The sequence below is a fragment of the Durio zibethinus genome, chromosome 12 (assembly GCF_047325235.1).
Source record: "Durio zibethinus cultivar Kanyao isolate XHJ-2024 chromosome 12, ASM4732523v1, whole genome shotgun sequence".
NCBI lineage: Eukaryota > Viridiplantae > Streptophyta > Magnoliopsida > Malvales > Malvaceae > Durio > Durio zibethinus.
Genome location: NC_143173.1, coordinates 835,577 through 848,085, shown reverse-complemented (window position 1 = coordinate 848,085; position 12,509 = coordinate 835,577). Strand labels below are relative to the sequence as shown.

Genomic DNA, 12,509 nt, shown 5'->3' with positions numbered 1-12,509 from the left:
ATGTCGGATATGGGGAGGAATACTAGGATGAGGGAAACTACACGGTGCAATTATATGTAACTGATTAAAATTACAATTTTCTCCTTTTTACTTTGCTCCACATAATTTTTTTTAAGTATTTTTCTTATATTTACATGGAAGCAAATGTGGCATTTTATTTATTTATTTGTTTATTTCTTTTTATTTCTAATTACATTTATTTTATCTAAATTATAAATATATTGATTATTTTTGAAATAAAATATGTTTGATTCTAAAAAAAAATTAATTGATCATTTGCTTGTTAGCATAGACTAAAATTAATAAAATATAAGATTTTAAAATTTAATTTAATTGATTTATATAATTATTTAAAAAAAATATAATCCAACAAGTTTGAGATTTGAATCCAATACTTATAATCCCTTTTTTGTATTTTTCAAGCTTATAATTTCTTTGCTAAAAAATTATATATAAAAATGTAATTTAGTTTTAGTTATAATAATTTATTTTCTATATTTTTACCAAATAAATAATCTTTTTTCATCTATGAATATGTTTATGTGATTATTTTTATTTATTTTTCCTTCCCCTTTTCCCATGTAAAAAATATTTTTTTCTTATGGTCACAAAACTATTCAATTAGAATAGATAAAATTGATTTTTTTTTTATATTTTCATTATGAAAACAAATTTATAAAATATAGCCAAGGAACATATTTCATGCAAATCAACAATCTTAGCTCCATTATATCAATAACAAAAAAAAAGTAAATATGTTTTAATCAATTAAATTAGATTTAAAAAAAATTAATTAAAAAACACATATTTGACTATTAAAAATTTTGTAAAAATAAAAATAATTTAATGATAAGTATTCTCTTTCATCTTATTTCTTATTCAACAACAAACCATTAATACTAAAAGATTAATTAATTAATTTTCCGTCTTCGAAACGGTGTCGTTTGTCCTTTTTTTACTAGCAACACTGACAAGCCACTCCGACTCCCGTCTTTTCCTGTAGTCTTTTGACTTTCCAGGTATCACTTTTCTGTTCAGATTCTTAGAGAAGAATTATCTTTTTGTTTATTTATTTATTTTTTTAATTCATGATCCTCTCTTCTATCAAATCTTTCTCTTCCTTTGTTCCCTCTTTTCAATAGAAAAATCGAAACAAAAAATAGAATCAAATTTCGACGCACCAAATTTTCTAGGGTTTAATTTCACCTCTCTCTCTGTCTCTCTCTTCGCCGATTAATTTCTATCGCCGTTCGGTTTCTCCTTCGACGACTGTCCGGTAAGTTCAAAGCGTCACTCTCGTCACTTTATTCTCATTTCTTTCTGTCTCTTTATCCGATCATCGACTTCGCGCGTTCTCGGCGATCAGTTCTAGTTTGCTCCTCTGTGTATTTATTTGAGTAGACTTTTTTGTTACGTTATTTTGTCCACAGAAATTTTGAATCTTTATTAGTTATTTGATTAATTTTATCTTTAATCATCTGGTTTGATACTTTTGATCAATTTGTGTTTGAATTTTAATGAGTTCATGCATTTTTAGAAACTATGTGTTTAATTGAAATGAAAAAGAAATCAAAATGTCAGTTGCAATAGTTGCAAGTACAGTAACATTTAAACTTCCATGTCATTTAGGATGTGTTTGGTGCACAAGATTATGATAGGATAGGATAAGATGATATTACGAATAAGATTAGATTAAATAATATCATCTTATGTTGTGTTTGATGTGCATAAGGATTAGGATAAGATGATTTATTTATTGGTCAAAATTATCCTTTCTCGAAGTTTATACTATTTAAATTATTGATGTAATTTTTAAGGTCATAATAGGACATATAAGTTCAATCACATGGATTAAAAATAATATAGGATGATTATTATCCTATCCTATCTATCATCATATGCACCAAATATGACCTTAATAGATATTTATTTGAGAGGAAATTTAGCTTTAATGGGACTTTAATTGTGTATTGATTGAATCAGTTTCTGCAGAATCATGGAAGGATTTCTATTTTTTTATTTTTTTAAAAAACATCATCTGTTATAGGTCGATAATTTTGGTCCATTTTTAATTGCTTTTTGGTTGCAGTATATAGTTTATTCTTTCTTAATATATAGTGTTCAACTATTAAGTATTTAGTGAGCACTGACATATAGGGGTGGTAGAGTTTTTAATTTTCGTTTGACTGATTATGTAGGGGTCACTGCAATGCACCGAGTGGGCAGTGCGGGGAACAATACCAATTCTAACCGCCCACGTAAAGAAAAGAGGCTGACATATGTATTGAATGACACTGATGACACGAAGGTGAAGTGGGTTTTATGTTTTTTACTCCTTTCATCATTTTCCCAATTTTTTTTTTTCTCTTTGAAGCAAACAAGTTGTCTTCCTTGATTTGTATCTGGCAATCTGGAGGAATTTGTGTGTTAAGATATTGGGGTAGGGTTCTAATTTGTTTAATTGTGTTTTTCACTGTACTGTCGCATTATAGATTGTTCATATTTCTGCATTTTTAGATTTATATGCCTTTTTCTTATCTTTTTATGCAATCATATCATAGCTAAAATATAAATTTTAGGGATGGTGTTTGTTTTTATTGTATTCTTATGTAGGGGCACTCAAACTTATGAATGATCCATAGAATAACTGTTTGAGTATGCGTGCTTTTTTTGCTTTTGTCCTTTGTGTAGATTTGTAATACCATGCTATATGTGCTTTTCATTGGATTGAGTAAGAAATCCTTATTATATATTTGCTATGTTGATAAACTTGGCATATATTGAGATCTATTTGGGGTTCTAATTGGTGATTGTCAATATTGGATGCTTTTTATCCTTAGGATTTATGTTATACTAAATTAAAATAAAAATGATGGCCTCTGTTCTCAATTATTAATTCTTTATATTATCCAAGCATCCATCATTACTTTAGGACTGTGTTCACAATCAATTTGGATTAATCTGCTGATCTTTTGCTTTATATTCTAAAAAAAGTCATTATCTTGGATTTTGATCAACCATTTATCAGTTTATTTTGGGTATGGGCACTAGGCACTGATGTTTCTCTTCGTTGGTATGTTGTTTTGCAGCATTGTGCTGGCATAAATTGTTTGTCTGTCCTAAAGTCATCTGTCTCTGATGGGTGCAACTATCTTTTCACTGGAAGCCGTGATGGCACACTTAAGAGATGGGCACTGGGTGAAGATGCTGCCACTTGCTCTGCCACATTTGAGTCTCATGTTGATTGGGTACCTACTTTTTTGCCTATGACAGTTTACTTTTGGCTTTGAGAATTACTGTCATACTTTAGCTGATAATATTTTTATTGCTAATTTGTGGTTAGGAGGGTGTGAAAATTTAATTAATTTTCTGTTTTTGGTCTACAAGAATGATACATCTTGATGTATTATCAAATATGAATGGTTGCTTATTGACCAACCAGCTTACCAAAAGGAAACTCTAGAGAACATATTTCACTTTGCACTTCAATGACATCAATAGTCAATTTAAATGTTGAGAGCTCTTTTATCTTCTTTTTCTTCAGGTTGTGGAATTCACCATCCAATTATCTTACATATATAATATATCTCTGTAACTGTGTAAGTTATGATTGACAATAAAGCAATTTCCTTGTTGTTTAGGTGAATGATACTGTAATGGCTGGTGACAATACACTTGTTTCCTGCTCGTCAGACACCACATTGAAGGTTTGTTGTTAACTAATATATTATCTTCAGGTGTTGCCTTTTGACTAATTTCATTAACTACTGACATGCTCTTTCCTTGGGATATGCCAGACATGGAATTGCTTGTCTGATGGAACTTGTACCAGGACTCTCCGTCAACACTCTGACTATGTTACATGTTTAGCTGCAGCTGAAAAAAATGTAATTTATATGTCAAATTTTCCATGGATTTTATTAACTGCATGGATGAAAGGTTCCTTTTGGTGCAAGATTGCTATTTTGAGTTTCATGTTTAATTTGGCAGCATAGGTTGTGCTTCAAGGTATGATGTTTATTACTTTAGAAGTTACTTTCTGATTCTTTTTTAGTGCCATACATTTTAGACCAATGTGGTTGCCTCTGGGGGTCTTGGCGGGGAGGTTTTCGTATGGGATATTGACGCTGCGGTTACTCCACTCTCAAACTCCAGTGATGTAATAGAGGATGATTCTTCCAATGGTATCAATGGTTCTGCAAATTCATTACCAATATCAAGTTTGCGAACAATTAGCTCAAGTAGCAGCATTACTGCACACACAACTCAGTGTCATGGATATGTCCCCATTGCTGCCAAAGGGCATAAAGAGTCAGTCTATGCATTGGCAATGAATGATAGTGGAACCCTTCTTGTCTCTGGTGGAACCGAGAAGGTAGCTTTTGCTTTTCTGATAATAGCATGTTTCTCTCCAGTTATGACATCTTGCAAGGGATGATCTTATCATTACCTCTGTTGGTCATTTGTTATCATTTGATTTATTTGACAATTTCAGTAGAAATATTTATTTCTTGCCCCACTTTCATATAGGTTGTGCGAGTTTGGGACCCTAGAACTGGTTCAAAGACTATGAAGCTTAGAGGGCATACAGATAACGTTAGGGCACTGCTTCTGGATTCTACTGGCAGGTTGGTGCAATGAATTCAGCTCCGAGTCATTGGTTCTGAGTTAAAAATAGTATTAGCTTGATATTAGTTGGAAGGCCCTACATTTATGGAGCTTTAGTATGCATTTAAGATACATATTTTTATCTGATTCTTTTCTCTTGTAACTGCTGAACTCCTCTATAGCAGTGGGATAAACTGGTTAGTTGATTGAAAAATTTTGGTACATTACCATTGGTCCTAACATATTTTTATCTGATTCTTTTCTCCTGCAACTGCTGAACTCTTCTGTAGCAGCGGGATAAACTGGTTAGTTGATTGGAAAATTTTGGTATATTACCATTCATCCTATGATGCTAAATATTTTGAGAACAATAGGGGTGATTGAAGTGTGGAGACTAAACCTTGTTATGGCTTTATATGGATGTACATCTCCACATTTGTTTTATAACTGCAACATTGTTTTCAAGTGAAATTGGGTTGAATACTTTGTCTTTGAATATATCAGCGAGTTTATTTGTTGTCTGATGTTTTCTTCCCTTGATTGACTGCTATGGAATTCTGTTATTTGATTGTATGGTCTTCTCTGCTGTGTTTATTGTATTAGTAAAGTTTTTGACAGACATGTTGTATTCTTTCAGATATTGTTTATCAGGGTCCTCTGATTCTATGATCAGGTACATAATTAGTGCATTGTTTTTGCTATTAGATAACCACTTGCCATTTTCAACCATAAAGAATCTTAGACCTTTTCTTTAAATGGTTATAACTTTATTTTGTAGGCTATGGGACCTTGGTCAGCAACGTTGTGTGCATTCATATGCTGTGCATACAGATTCTGTTTGGGCACTTGCAAGCACCTCAACATTTAGTCATGTTTATAGTGGTGGTAGAGATCTTTCTGTAAGTACTTATTCATGCCAAACCTTTTTAATGGACATCTTTGTCATTTTGCAAATGTTTTGATGTGGAATTTGACAAGAAATTTATGCTGATGTAGGATAATTGGCTGTAGTATTTTGGGCTTGATTGTGATCAAACAATGAGACTTTATGAAAATAATTAGGGTTTTCAATTAGTATTTCAGCCTTGATTGTGATCAAATGATGGGATTTTATGAGAATAATTAGGGTTTTCAATTTTTGGTATTGGTTGAGATTAGATGAAATTAATAAAGGATTTACAATGCAATCCTGGGCTGTGCTGGTACTGTTAACAGTTCTTGTGAGCGGTAAATCAAGGTTAAGGGTAAAATGAATTTATGTGAGTGGGGTTGGGGCTTGCTGGAAGGATTCAAGGTTGGTTTGAGATTGAAACCAATGCTCTAAATTAGAGAGTAAGGAAGAAGAATAAGTGATCTAGGCTTCACACCTAGAATTCCTTAAACTTTGTATTAGGTCAAGGGGGTTTTTTTGAACAATCAGTAGGGCAAAAGGTGGTACAAAAGTTGCTGAAGTTCTCGTAAAGTTTTTGTCAACTAATTGAATAGATCATACTTATTTATGGAGTTCTAGTTATTATATTCCTACAAAGACATGGGATCCAAAGTAGAAACTGCCAAAATGGACTTGATACAACTCCTAAACATTGAATAAAAACCTAATAACATAAGACAAACTAAAGTAAATATGATTCCTAGCTTCAAATTCTTCAATTTCCAGTAAATTTTGAATCGTTCTAGATTTTAAAATGAAGGTAACAGAAAACAAAATAAAACCCTGCAACTTTAACTCAATGAAACTTAATGTTAAAACTTGATAAGGTCTATTCTAGCTTAAATAAGTTTCTGAATCATTCTATTGATAAATAAAGGTCATACTTCCAAATTTTCTTAGTATATAATCTTGACAGTTCTTGACATCCCTGTCTGTTCTAAATATTTAGCCTTAACTCTAAACCTTTACTTACTTTTGTACTTTCATCAGTTATATTTAACAGACTTAACTACAAGAGAGAGTCTTTTGCTTTGCACCAAGGAACACCCGATTTTGCAATTAGCATTGCATGATGAGAGTATATGGGTTGCAACAACAGATTCTTCAGTTCATAGATGGCCCGCTGAAGGACGAAATCCTCTGAAGGTCTTCCAAAGAGGTGGTTCATTCTTGGCTGGAAACTTGTTTTCAAGGGCAAGAGTTTCGTTAGAAGGGTCTACCCCAGTAAGTATTGATATATATTTATGCATGTTTTTGCTTACGGCAAATCACCTTGTCTATTATGGAAATTTTGTCTCATAAATCCTTCTTTTCTTTTCTTTTCTTTTTTTTTAATTAATTGGTCTCAAGTATTATTAAATACATAAAATCTGTGCACTATGGTAGTGAATTTGGTACTGCTCATTGATTTATAGTGGTTCTGCTTCTTTTGTTCCTTGCTCATCCAACCCTAAGAAAAAAGAAATATCAGATTTTCTTTTTATTAATCATGAGATGCTTTATTAGGGATATCTTTTTGAAGTATGGCTGTCTGGAATTTGTTTTGACATTTATCTTCCATCCCTTGCCCTTCAATGATGTGCTGGCATTGTCGGTTATTCATAGGCTCCTGTTAATAAAGAACCAATCTTTACCATTCCTGGAACTCCTGCAATAGTTCAGCATGAAATTTTAAATAACAGAAGGCATGTCTTGACTAAGGTAAATGTGGTAATGCTCATATTTATTGGTTTTGGTTCCAAAGATTTTGTTTTGGGAGATGATTTCTTGCATAAATGATATTTATGCTTCTTTAACAGGATACTGCTGGTTCAGTAAAGCTCTGGGACATAACCAGGGGTGTTGTTATTGAGGACTATGGACAGGTAAACTAGATTTTTTCCCCATTTTCTGTCTTTCTCTTTTCTTGAGTAGAAGTGGCTTGCACTTTGCTTTTCACTTACAGGTTTTTAGTTGTATGTATTTACCCTTTCCTTTATTTCATGTCCAGGTTTCATTTGACAAGAAAAAGGAGCAATTGTTTGAGATGGTGCAATAACTACTTATTTGAAATTATATCAGTTGAATATAGAGCACCTTTTTTTTTTTTAATAGAATTTACTTTTGATTTTTGTTTAAAACAATTCTAGGTAAGCATTCCTGCATGGTTCACTGTGGATACCCGTCTTGGAAGCTTGTCTGTTCATTTGGAGACACCCCAATGCTTTTCTGCAGAGATGTATTCTGCAGATCTGAACATAACTGGCAAGCCTGAGGATGATAAGGTATTTTATTTTTCCATTGGTTGTGGCAATCTTAAGACACAGGTATCTGTGACAAATCTTGGAGAAATTTTCTGTCATTGTTTTATGCATCTAGTGTTGACTTGTCTTTGGCAGGTTAATCTAGCTCGTGAAACCCTTAAAGGTTTGTTGTCTCATTGGATGACGAAAAGAAGACCAAGACCTAGTTCCCAGGCTTCAGCTAATGGAGATGTTTTACCAGGAAAAGATATTACTGCTAGAAGTCTTGGTCATTCAAGAATTGAGGTAGATGGAAATGCTGAAAATGACTCCATGGTCTATCCTCCTTTTGAGTTTTCTACAGTTTCCGCTCCCTCAATTATCACTGAGGGTTCTCAAGGCCTTTGGAGAAAGAAAATTACTGATTTGGAGGGAACTGAGGATGAGAAGGATTTCCCTTGGTGGGTTTTGGATTGTGTATTAAATAATCGGCTACCACCACGAGAAAATACCAAGTAACTTTAGTGACCTCATTAAACTTTCCGTTGCTTAATTAAATCTTACGTAGCAAGTTTGCAAGGAATTTTGCATACATTTAACTGCCTTTTGGTTGACCTCTTTGTCTATATGTTTGCTATATGGGAATGAACTTAAAGAAGTGTCATTACCTGTAGTTTGCTATGCTCTTTGTTTTGTTGTGCATTTAGTCTTTATTGTTTAATATTTTTTCCTGTGTACATCAACATATCTCTTTATTTAGAAAAAAATGTACTTCCTTTACATTGTTGCACTACATTCAGAACCATGGATAATTATTTATTGGTGTTAAGTAGGGTGTCCTTTCATCCTTTCTCTTGTTCTCTCTAGATGAAGTTTCACTTTTAATTTTGCAGGTGTAGCTTCTACCTTCATCCGTGTGAAGGTTCGGCTGTTCAGATCCTCACCCAAGGGAAGTTAAGTGCACCTCGAATATTGAGAATACATAAGGTATGCCTGTTTTGGTTTTCTGTTGTAGTTTCAAAAGGTAATTTCTTTTGCATTGCATGCGTTTGTACACAGTAGCCAATGTTGTTAGTGTACAAATTTAGAGCACTTGGGGTTAATACACTAGAATCTATTTCTTATTTTGGAGTATGGACAACATAACAGCCAAAAGAGCAATGTTAGGATTCTGAAAATGTTATTTTAGGTAAATTGATAGGACCTTTAACTTTGTTGTAGCCAAAACAAGACAGGAATGAATTAGAATAAAATAATCTTCTGAATTGCTTTGTTGAGTGTTCTGTTGCTCATATATTAGAGTGAGATGCATTTGTGGTTTGTTAGATTTTCTTTTCTTCTCTGGTTTTCAAATAGTAGATTTGAGATGCTGATAGGTTTTGTATTTGAAGATGATGTGTGTAGTATTTTTCAGGACACCATCTTGATATTGCAGAACAGGTGGTTCTAGATTGTTTTGTGGTAGAATAATCTACATGATTCCATTGTTGTGGTTATGTAGGTTGTTAATTATGTCATAGAAAAGATGGTGCTTGACAAACCAATTGATGGAAATAACGATGGGACATTTGCTGCTGGACTTGGAGGACAATTGCAGCATTCAGCAGTTGGAGATGGATCTTTTCGGTCTGGATTGAAGTCTTGGCAAAAGCTTCGGCCTTCTATTGAGATTTTATGCAATAATCAGGCAAGTTAATTGCATGTTGGATGTTATAATGCTATTGGCTAAGAGCCTAAGATCTCTTTGTAAATGCTGTGTGGTTTTTTTCGTCTTGTTCCCAATAATAAATGTTACTATGTGGTGTTTAAAATCAACATAGTAAAATAGTTTTAGACCAACTTGTTTAGTTCAAACTCTATATTGCTATGCTGGTCACTTACTTGATTTGCTACTATATATTCCAGGTATTATCTCCAGACATGAGCTTAGCTACTGTGCGGGCTTACATATGGAAGAAACCTGAGGACTTGTTACTTAATTATAGAGTGATTCAAGGCAGGTGATTTTATTGACTTCTGGGAGCAGGTGAGTGGCAACTTATTCATGTTATTTAATTTAACATAATACCACATATGTGAAGGTGAATTCTTTTGGGAACATTATTTCTCATGATAAAAGCAGGAAACTTTCATTTGCTTGAATTTGTTTTTTGGTTTATTTGTTTTTGGTTTTGGAAATAAAATGGGGGAGAGGATGGTTGGTGAGAGAGGAAGCATGCGGATAAAGTAATTCTTCCCCCATAATTCTTTCAATTTAACATGGAATGAGTGTTTGTTTCATTTTGATCAGTGAATAAACATCATATAGTTTCTCTTTGAGCATGTCTGGGCATTGGATATCTTTAGCAAGCAATCAGCTTAAATAGTGTTTGAACTGTATCCTCTCTTATCTATTGGGCTGCAGGTCGGTCTCAGTATATTGGGATGGAAATGTCATGCTTTGTAAAGTGTTGGGAGTTATATTGTTCATCTGAGGTTGCCTATCATGATCAGAAGTATCGGTTGGATGCTTGTATATTTGGAAAGACAATTGGTTTTGGATCTGGGGGCATTTTCCCGGATTTTGTCAAGAGGATCATGGTTAATGTTTTCATAGTTGGGCAGATACTACCATAGATTTTTGGTCTTTATCTAGTCAAGACGTGCATGCTTTTGTCATACATCAGAAAAAATTGTAGGGTGGAAATGCTAGCGGAGAACAATTTGCAACTCCAGGGGACAATTGGCTGAAAGAAAATTGGGTACTTCCTGGGTCAAAAATTAGGCCTATGATGTCGAAAGCTCTGTAGATTTGTATCGTGGGCCACAATACCTAGTCATAGAAACTATTGTCATGAAGTTGATTTTTTCTTTATTTTTTATTCCATGAAATACGACAATTAATTTGCATCAAATCAGTCATATTTCTAGAAAATTTCTCTCTATGCTTTCTTGTGCATTTTAGTTGTTTTTTCGGCAAGAAATGAAATCTTATATATTTACTAGGTTAGTTAGAATAGGCTGCTAGATTTTGAGTCGTATTCCATGCTTATCTATGAGTATATACTCTGGGGGGAGGATTTGATGTAGTTGATTTATTTCTTTGCAAAAGTTCTGCTAGGATTTTATTCCTTTATTTTTTTATTTATAATCCAATTAAAAAGAAAAAAAACATAAATGTCATACACTATTTTGTTTAAGGAGTTGTTTGCTGCTGTTCAAGTGAGAGTGTTCTTATTTTGTTGTAAAACGAAGAGTTGGTTCATCCCTTTCCCAGCTATGGAGGGGGGATCGATGATTTAGCGTGCATTTGGATAGATGGTGAGAAATGGTAAAATGATGCTGTCGATACGGTGGGAATCCCACCAAATGCAGCCTGTTTTGTACTTAACTGTTTTTTTAATGCTTCTGCATATTGGGATTACTGTTTTGATTGGTGCAGTTAGGTGATGAAATTTTGATTTTTTGGTCATTATATGTGGAACCCCACATGGTCGGTTCGTCGGCATTGAAATTTCTTTTGTTTTTCTCATTTAACAAGTGTGGATTGGAAATTGGAGTTACTTGCACCTAACTCTCTTAATGGCTTTTTGAAAATGAAATTCAGTCCTTGAGTACCCCTTTATAGCACAACACAGGCAAGCGGTCTCCATCGGGGCTCTGTTTAAGCCATGCAAGTCTCACATGCCTGTCATTTTCAATTATTTAAACAATGAACGCATTATCAAACACAAGTTCACATTGGCCATCTTTTTGTTCTTCGAGGGCCGTTTGGTATTATAGGCTGATGCACTGGATTTCAACCTTCCATCATCGATGATCTTGGTTAGACTTATGTTCCCCTAATGGTCCAGCCATTCCACCCAAGAGTAGTTTTATGGTGTTTGAGCTACATTTTTGCTCGTTTATTAGATCGATTTGATTAATTTAAAATTGAATTATTTAAAATTAAATTATTTTTATTAATAAAATTGAATTTTTTAATTTTGAAAATTAAATCAAATGAATTTGGTGAATTCAGTTAATTTTTTTTTATTAGTTAAATAATAAAATATATAATTTTTATTTTTATTTTTATTTTTTTATATGTGAAATAAATTAAATAAAATTATTTAATAAAAATATTTAAATATATAATTTGAAATGAAATGAATAAATTCATATATTTATAGTTTTATATATAAGTTTTATAATATTTTTGTTAAAATTTTGATTGATTCAATTTGTGAATAGAATTAATTGAAAATCAAATTTATTTAAAATAATTTTTGATAATCAATGGAAATTAATTCATTGATCAATCGATTAATTGATTTATATTAATTTGATAAAATTAATTGAATTAAATCAGTTGAAAGGAAAAGGTTTGAACCCAAATTTTCTATTTAAAACCTTATTCTATTGGTCAATCGATTAAAATCCCTTTTGTATGGTTCTCCACCATTTATAATCGAAGGTTTTATTTTGGCCAAGATCTTTCTTTCGAATCCCCAAGGCCAGGTCAAGGTCACTAAAATTCAGCCACATACTAATCTGCTAAGTCCAGTGGGTATGGCGAAAAGAGCTGCAGCCATTCCCCGCAAAATCTTGAGCTTTGGCTGGATCTCATGAAGTTCTCGTGTCCATATCTTAGCCTCAACAAAAACCCTTTTTAAAATTTTAATGATATATCTAATTTCTTTGTTTACAAAATAAAACAAAAAAAAAAAATTTAATAAAATTGCCAACGAAAAATTGGATAAATTTCTTTAAAAGTTTGGTCTTGGACT

At 32.7% G+C, this 12,509-nt stretch overlaps 1 protein-coding gene across 3 annotated transcripts; it reads left to right on the top strand.

Annotated features, from left to right (window-relative positions):
• The first annotated feature begins 901 nt into the window (after nt 1–901).
• LOC111296133 (uncharacterized) lies at nt 902–10,685 on the top strand. Of its 3 annotated transcripts, none has more exons than XM_022890213.2 (19): nt 902–1,019; nt 2,199–2,308; nt 3,090–3,248; nt 3,642–3,707; nt 3,798–3,887; nt 4,070–4,375; nt 4,531–4,628; nt 5,246–5,281; nt 5,387–5,507; nt 6,530–6,763; nt 7,145–7,240; nt 7,339–7,404; nt 7,530–7,568; nt 7,669–7,803; nt 7,918–8,276; nt 8,655–8,748; nt 9,263–9,448; nt 9,667–9,787; nt 10,166–10,685. In XM_022890213.2, the coding sequence occupies exons 2-18, from the start codon at nt 2,210–2,212 to the stop codon at nt 9,763–9,765; spliced, it is 2,283 nt and encodes a 760-aa protein (XP_022745948.2). In that variant the 5' UTR covers nt 902–1,019; nt 2,199–2,209; the 3' UTR covers nt 9,766–9,787; nt 10,166–10,685. The 3 variants fall into 3 exon arrangements, with proteins under 3 accessions (XP_022745948.2, XP_022745946.2, XP_022745950.2); XM_022890211.2 differs by having other exon boundaries at nt 1,000–1,276; XM_022890215.2 differs by lacking the exon at nt 7,145–7,240 and having other exon boundaries at nt 1,000–1,276.
• The last annotated feature ends 1,824 nt before the right edge of the window (nt 10,686–12,509 follow it).

Excerpts from the sequence above, each read along its gene's own strand:
- LOC111296133 (XM_022890213.2), top strand. The coding sequence starts at position 2,210 with ATGCACCGAGTGGGCAGTGCGGGGAACAATACCAATTCTAACCGCCCA. Across the intron at positions 4,376-4,530 it reads TCTCTGGTGGAACCGAGAAG|GTTGTGCGAGTTTGGGACCC; the intron begins GTAGCTTTTGCT and ends ACTTTCATATAG. Across the intron at positions 7,804-7,917 it reads GCAAGCCTGAGGATGATAAG|GTTAATCTAGCTCGTGAAAC; the intron begins GTATTTTATTTT and ends TGTCTTTGGCAG.